The sequence below is a fragment of the Ammospiza nelsoni genome, chromosome Z (assembly GCF_027579445.1).
Source record: "Ammospiza nelsoni isolate bAmmNel1 chromosome Z, bAmmNel1.pri, whole genome shotgun sequence".
NCBI classification, from domain to species: domain Eukaryota; kingdom Metazoa; phylum Chordata; class Aves; order Passeriformes; family Passerellidae; genus Ammospiza; species Ammospiza nelsoni.
Genome location: NC_080669.1, coordinates 24,839,592 through 24,847,617, shown reverse-complemented (window position 1 = coordinate 24,847,617; position 8,026 = coordinate 24,839,592). Strand labels below are relative to the sequence as shown.

The window sequence follows — 8,026 nt, the reverse complement described above, 5'->3', positions numbered from 1 at the left end:
TGCAGACTCGTCCGTCCGACTGACCCCTGTCTGCCGGCTGGGACAACCATCCCTGGCCAGGACTTCGAGCATGGCGCGGCCGGAGGAGGCCCTAGTGGGCTCCCCTCGGTGAAGGAAGGGCCGTAGCGCAGCCCTCAGTCCCGGGGTCGGAGGCGTTGCCCAGCTGTGGGTGCGGGCCGTGGGCGGCGCTGTGGGTGCGGGGTGTGGGCCGCTGTGTGTGGGATCTCAGCACCTCAGGTCTGATGTGCAGAGTGACCGAGACCACCCTTGGGGGGCTCGGGAGTCCTGGAATGTTGCCAGAAGTGTCTGGTGGCTGGACTTTGATCCTACCCGGGAGACGACACCTGTATGAGGATGGGAGGATTTCACTGAGGTAAATGGTGAAGGGATAAGTTAATTAGAGTGTGAAACACAGGGTTTAAGATTTCTGTACAGGGGGGTCTAAAGAAGTAAGATGGAGGAATTGGGGCGTGTCCTGTCCTTCTTCTTCTTCTTCTTAGCCTCCATCTTCTGTGGTGATGTTGGCACTTTGGGATTGGTTATTACTAAAAGTGCACTGGTCAATAAGGGTAAATATTGTATACGTAATTTTGAGTATAAAGATATGTGACCGCCCCGGGGGCTCTCAGTGTGCTCGTGGCTGACTTGCTGTGCAGACCTCTGTCGGGCCGAGAGAAAATCTTTTAGATAAAAAACTAATAAACACTGAAGACCGAGAAAAAACCTGAAGCCTCTTTTCGTCCTTTGAAGCGTGGGCTGCCCAAGGCCACCCCGGGCCTTTCCAGGTCATTAAAACAGCCGAGAAACCAACAGCTGTGCCCAGCTGTGGGTGCGGGGTGTGGAGGGGAGCGGCTCTGCCCAGCTGTGGGTGCGGGCCGTGGGCAGCACTGTGGGTGCGGGCCGTGGGCGGCGCTGCCCAGCTGTGGGTGCGGGGTGTGGGCAGCACTGTGGGCGCGGGCCGTGGGCGGCGGAGCCCAGCTGTGGGTGCGGGCCGTGGGCGGCGCTGCCCAGCTGCGGGTGCGGGGTGTGGGCGGCGCTGCCCAGCTGTGGATGCTGACCGTGGGCGGAGCACGGGCCCAGCTGTGGGTTGGGTGTGGGCGGAGCACGGGCCCGAAAAGGGGGTGGAGCAGGGGACAGGAGGCGGCCGGATTGGCGAGCCTGATGAACAAGGCCCCGCCCGCACGCTGCGCGCCGACGCGCCCAATGGGCGGAGCGCGGTGCGCGCCGCTACCGCGAGAGGTTCCGTTGAAGCTGGCGCCGCCATCTTGGAGTTGGGAGAGGCCGCGCGTCCCGTTCCCGTCCCTCTCCGTAGGGCCACGGGCGCGGGGGGGGGGCCGCGGGAGGCGGGGGAAACATGGGCGTCCGGCGGTGAGTTCGCAGCGTCCCGCCGGCTCGTCCGTCCCCACGAAGGCCGCCCCGCGGCGGGCGTGGGGTTGGGCGGGATGGTGCAGTCCTGTTCCGCCTACCGCTGCCGGAACCGATACGACAAAGAGAAGCCCATCTCTTTCCACAAGTGAGCGCGCGCGGGCGCCGGGGCGGGGTCGCGCCGGGGGGCGGGGCCAACGCCGGACCAACGCGGGACCGCGCGCGCGAGGATCGCGGGGAGCCGCGGGGGAGGGAGCGCGTGCGCGGGCGGGTACCGACGGACAGACAGACGGACAGACAGACAGAGGGATGTGTCTGTTCGCCTGCTCCTCCCGGCGTCTCCCTGGGGAAAGCCGAGGGACGGGACCCTCTGAGCCGCCTGTTGCAGAGCGAGAGCGGGCTGAAACCTCATCCCTCCCCACCCCCCATGCGGGTCAGGAAGGTTTTGGCTCCGGTTATAAAGCTTTCCAGAAAAGCTGAAAGTGCCTCTTGCTTGCAGGTTCCCTCTTACAAGACCCGATCTTTGCAAGAAGTGGGAAGCTGCTGTTAAGAGGAAAAACTTCAAGCCGACCAAGTACAGCAGCATTTGCTCAGAACACTTTACCCCCGATTGCTTTAAGAGGGAATGCAATAACAAGCTCCTAAAAGAGAATGCTGTGCCCACAATTTTCTGTTACACTGAACCCGGTGAAAAGGTAAACCCAAAGCACCCATGGCTGCAGGTGCCAGAACGTGTTGTGCATGTCACTGGTTGCAGAGTGGCAGGGCAGCGAGCAGGGAGAGGATGCAGGCTGGGAAGGATGAAGGCCGGCAGGACGCTGAGCCTGTATCCCTGGGGTGACCAGGAGGACTGTGGTGACTCAAAATACCTGCAACAGCTGTGCTTGTTTTCTCTGAAGCTCTCTGAGGCTTTGGAACACAAAGTGTTGTACAGGCAGGCACTGACTTTCACCTGCTCATGTGTCTATTTAATTCAGCATCCGTGTGCTGATTAAATGGAATGGCAACAAAGTAAGAAGGTATTACCCTGTCGTTAAATTGTTCCACAGCAATTCTTGCATATTCAGAGTCTGAGAGAGCCTTCATTAATGCTTGGAAATGACACTTACTCTCTTCCCATGGCTGATGGCTACTGCCAGCATTGAAAATGCAGTGGATGTTAACTGTGAAACTTAACTGGCCTCTTTAAGAGAGCTCTGCGCTTTGGCTTTGCAAAGTTAAAATGAGCGGCAGAACCGTACCTGTACCTCTATCTGTCTGTCCTGAGAGCATCTCTGTCTTGCCTTAACATTGTTTTCAGAAGCCATACTGGTCCCTGACTTATGATGATAGAGTCTTCTGAGTGAGGTATTCCCTTCACTGTGCCACTAGAACAATTTACTGTGAGATGCAAGTTACTTATGAGTTCTTACTTCTTGATGTGATAACTTCAAGACAAGAATGGAAAAAATTGATTTTAAACTCCTTTAAGGGATATAAAATATTTGATCTCTTACTACTTTGCCATAGAGAAAGTGGTAAATGAGACAGCGGTAGCTAGGGTAGGTCTGGGGGGCAAAAGACTTAAATGGGGTGAAGTGCACAGAAGAAAACTCAGACTTTTTCTTGTTCAGTTTTTCTCTTTATATACAATATTGGAGTGCTGCAGAAATAAAAAGGCTACACATTTGAAAAATGAAAAGTGGCTAATACCACAGAAGAGAATATAAACAGAATGCAAACAAGGAGACAGACAAGTTACAGGGAAATATGGTTGTGTTTTTTGTTTGATTACACTTCCTTGCTTATCTGTGAAATACACATTTTCTTTGTTGTGTGTAAAATACTTGCAAATTTTTTTACAGTCTGAAAACTGAATGGGTGTATAGGGTAGTCTGCAAAAGTACTGTTGGTGCAGCAGGATTAGTAGTGAGCCACGTTCCCAATTTCGCTGTCATACCTGGATCTACAAAAACACAGAAGAGTGAGTGCCTTTTAATTCTGAAGGATTTAGTTCTATTTTTATTTGTTCCATGGCACTTTTGAATAAACTGCCACATATCTTCAAGTAACAATGTAATAACAAAGAATAATTGTGGTTGTTTTGGAGTTGAATCCACGTGGATTTTGAAATACAGATTTTTATCTTTCACACTATGTAATTTGTAACTTTTTCTTTACTTATGTCTTAGAAGAAGTATTTGTTCACTAAAAGAAATAGTTAGAAGTCATTGATGATGTCACAGAGATACCAAAGATCTGTTCTCTGTGATATGTTGTGACAATAACAATTTGTATATACAGGTAGCATATGCTCTATAGCTTCAAACAGAAGTCTCTGTGAATTCAGCAGTCCAGCAGTGACCTGATTTTTGCTTTTGTTTCTAGCAAGAATGAGTTTCTTTTTGCTAGCTCTACCTTTGCCTTGTAGGGTTTTTTAGTAGAAAAATTTGATAGTGTCTGCTGATAGGGTCAAGCTCTTTACAATATTCATGTGTGAATTAGGTATGCTAACAGCAGCAGTTTTTTATAAATGAGAAATAAGACTGGTAGTTGGCTGATTTTGTACTTTCATGTGATCAGTTATATTTGAGTGCATATTAAACTTCCCTTTAATGCCAATCTTTTCTTCAATACCAATCACCAAACTGCCTTTTCAGTTACTGTCTGCCAAGTGCTGTAGTTTGTGTAGGGGACAGGTAGACACCCACACATCTATCTTGCTTGTATCTTAAGTCAGTGAAGTTAATGATACAACGTTCAGATCTGATGAGCTTGATATTTTGATGGTGAGGACTGCTGGCTGTTCTTAAAATCAATGGCTGTTCTTAAGACCAATGTTTTCCCAGTCCTTATGCTTTTCTTTGTACTAATAGTGTTGGCAACAGGTGGGTAGGTAGAAAATTTTTTCAGTGCCTCTTTTACTGAGAATGTTTTAAGCTTTCTTTTCAATAGGCAATATGCAAGCTCTTTGGTTTCAACAGTGCTTTTTCAATGAACATGTACACAGAATCATTTTTGAATTATACTGGATTCTTTTGGGCAAGAAAAAAATCTGATTCTCTGCTCTGGCCTATACTCAAATGAATCTGTGTTGTCCTGACCTGTACAAGTGGACCTATCAAGAGCAATGTGACAAAACCTGCAGTTTTATATGCAAAAAAACCCTGCAGTGGAGTTGAGCCAGTTGATATTTTGCTGCTGCCAAAAGGGAGGACTGTGCTTCTCCCCGTCCATTCCATCTGCCAGCTATGTAGTCCCGTTTCTTAACATTACCTGGCAGTGTGAGCTCCCAGCCCAGAGAGCCAAACGTGTCCTGGGCTGCATCCAGAGCAGCGTGGGCAGCAGGGGAGGGAGGGGATTCTGCCCCTCTGCTCTGCTCTGGGGAGAGCCCACCTGGAACCTGCATCCAGCTCTGGGCTCCCAGCACAGGGAGGACATGGAACTGTTGGAGTGAGTCCACAGGAGGCCAGGAAGATGACCAGCAGGATGGAGCACCTGTCTTAGAGAAACAGACTGAAAAAGTTGGGGATGTTCAGCCTGGAGAAGAGAAAGTGGTGTGGAGACCTCATAGCAACTTTCCAGAATCTAAAGGAAGCCTACAAGAAGTCTGGAAAGGGACCTTTTTATAAGGGCAAGTAGTGACAGGCCAAGAGGGTATGGCCTTAAGCTGTAGGAGGGCATGTTTAGATTAGATATTAGGTAAAAATGCTGCACTGTGAGGGTGGTGAGACACTGGAACAGGTTTCCCAGAGAAGCTGTGAATGTCCTATCCCCAGAAGTGTTTAATGGTTGCATGGGTAATGTGGACTAGTGAAAGGTGTCCCTGTCCATGGCAGAGAGATGTTGATACTGGATGATCTTTAGGGTCCCTTCCAACCTAAACCATTCCATAAATTTTCACTTTTTCCACATATCAAGGCAGGTGTATGTCATACCTTTTGTTGCATTGCTTTGAAATTTAATAATGGACAGAAAATTTATGCAGTGATAGTTTGAGATCAAATAGCTTTCTGTCATTTTAGCAATTATATTTGAACAAAAAGTAAATACCAAGGATGAGAAGGCTGCTTTGCTGTTGAAGAGCTGTTTATTTTGGTTCATGATGTCTCTTTTAACCAAACCCTTACGCTGCAGCCCAAAACCTATTAGAGTCTCTCCCAGTTGTTGAGAAGACTGGTCTTACTGTGTCTATCTCTCTGCTGTGTCAGCCTGCTCAGTAGTTAGCCCTCATTCTACCTCAGCAGCAGATTGTCCACTTCTGATGTGTTTTTGATTAGATTAGCTGGTAGGTTCAATATGTAGTGGTATGATGCAGCAGAAAGGAGGAGGGACAAAGGGGGATGAGATGGCAGCAATGAGTTGCTAGGTCATCTGAACTCTGTTTTATGGAACTGTAGTCTGTGTTCTTGCTTCTTAGGTAATTAAAAAACCTATTTAGACATAAGGGCTTGAGTTTCAAAGAGCCCTTAAAATGAAGCTGGTTAAAAATATGTCCAGTTGAGAAGCCGGACAGAGCTGGCCCAGAAACATTTGCCAGTTTTGACAATTGTGTCTTTGAAATTTGTTTTATTTGTTTAAATCCTGGTTGTTTAGGTTATTCTGGGGCTGTAATAAGGGAGTTGTATTGTAAACAATGTTAAGCATGAAAATGTACATTTTTTGTCTTGGTCTTTCTAGTCTGAAGAATTTGCAGAGCAGCCAGAAGATCCACTGCCGCCTCCTCCACTGCCACCGCCGCCACCGCCTCCACCACCACCACCACCACCAGCAGCTCCAGTACTACCACAGTCTCCATCAACTCCTTCTTTTCATTTGTCTCAAATAGATGCCAGATTTGTAGATCCCAGTATTGGATTATTGATGCCCCCTCTTCAGACCCCCAGCAATCTTGCTGTTTTTTGCGATCATAACTACACCGTTGAGGATACAGTCCATCAGCGGAAAAGGATTCAACAGCTGGAGGAACAGGTTGAAAAACTGCGCAAGAAGCTCAAGACTGCACAACAGCGGTGCCGGCGTCAGGAAAGACAAATTGAGAAACTAAGAGAGATTGTTCAGTTTCAGAAAGAAAAAGACATATTGGCAGGAAAAGGCTATGTGATTCTGCCTAATGACTATTTTGAAGTCGTAGAAGTACCTGCCTAGGAGTCACGAACATAGTTTTCACTTTGGTAGGCCAAGAAATTTAGTTTAAAAATTAAATTCTTTCTAATTCTGTAAGACTTTCCAGAATTCTAAAACAGTAATTAAGCAGTCATACAAATAAGATAATATTTTTTCTTTATTGTCATTTCAGTTTGATATACTTTTAATATATTGAAGATGCAAGTATCTCAGAATTAGAATATGCAATGAATTTACAAAATATTAATTGCTTCCAGAAGGAAAGGACACAAGATTGAAGACACATAGGAATTCACTTTTTTTACAATGTCTGTCTCATGCTTACAGGGGCTGGGAACTGAATCTGGGTGAGAGTGAAGTTTAGGTGGTTGTACACCTAGTGCTTTGTCAAGACTTCTAATGTTGGCTTTGGTAATCCCCAGTAGGTAGTTTTCACTGATTTTAGAAAGAACAGAATTAGGTCAGCTAACATCTGCAAGTGCTGCAGAAAGATAGCTAAGATGCACATTTCAGTCTGGGAAAACTTCCAACTTCAGTTTGCTATGCATTTGAAGAACTGCAAAAAGTAATTCCTGGATCCCTTTGGGTGAGGTATGTAAATGAACCTCTTCTTTTGGAGTAACTGTTCAACACATGAGTGTTTTGAGGCCCATGAGGAGAATTCGTTAGCATAGCTAACAAGACCCGTAGAAGCAGCTTTTGTTTTGAGGGCACTTAAAAATAATCCTGAAGTGCAGGGCTGAACTGAACATGTATGTTACTGTTGGCAGGATGATTAAGACTGTTTACAGTGACTGCTTCAAAAGGACATTGGTAATATACAGTCCCAGTATGTTGTAGGGTTATCTTCCCATTAACACTGTAACTGGTAGAGTGTTGTCCTTGGTTTTGAAATTAACTCGCCTGTCAACATGTGTAGCTTCAGGAAATGAAGTAAGTTTGTTCTTCATCCAGGGAGTCAGACTTTTATGGCTTTGCAGTATACAGTAGTTTTATTTCATTTTTTTCACTCCCCAAAGGGCATCCACCAAAGGGCAGATAGGGAACTAGACTTTGGAGTTGCTTGGTGCTAGACTGGTTTATAATATCTCAAATGCTGCTGCCTCTTCTTCAGCCTTATTAAGACTATTTCTAGTAAATTTAGCATGACAAAGTAGTGCAGCAGATTGCACTTACTTTCTAAAAATTTATTTAGTCAACAAACTCATTGAAAACGAGATAAAATGGCTAACCCTAATGCAGGCTTCACAGCTGAAATTCCTTGATGTACAAGACATGAGGAAAGTTGCTTTTCTGAGTCTGTGTCAAACTTGTTTGTGGTGAGGGTTCTAGCTCTGATGTTAAACAAGCCTTGTTCATGATGGCTTTAAAAGCTTCCCTTAATATCCTGTTAGCATGACATTTTGAAATATTTCAAACCAGTCTTGATACTTCTGACCTCACTCATGCCATTTGTCTATTTTCCCTACCATTTCATACACTTAAAATGAACAAAAATGCCAATGCTTCCTTTTGTGTACATTTATTATACCTAATTAAAAATTTGAAAAGCAAA

The 8,026-nt window shown here is 46.1% G+C and overlaps 1 protein-coding gene across 1 annotated transcript; it reads left to right on the top strand.

Annotated features, from left to right (window-relative positions):
* Positions 1-1,359: 1,359 nt before the first annotated feature.
* On the top strand, positions 1,360-8,026 carry THAP1 (THAP domain containing 1). The gene is made up of 3 exons (XM_059492958.1): positions 1,360-1,513; positions 1,865-2,060; positions 6,025-8,026. Exons 1-3 carry the CDS (start codon positions 1,443-1,445, stop codon positions 6,490-6,492), a joined length of 735 nt encoding a protein of 244 aa, XP_059348941.1. The 5' UTR covers positions 1,360-1,442; the 3' UTR covers positions 6,493-8,026.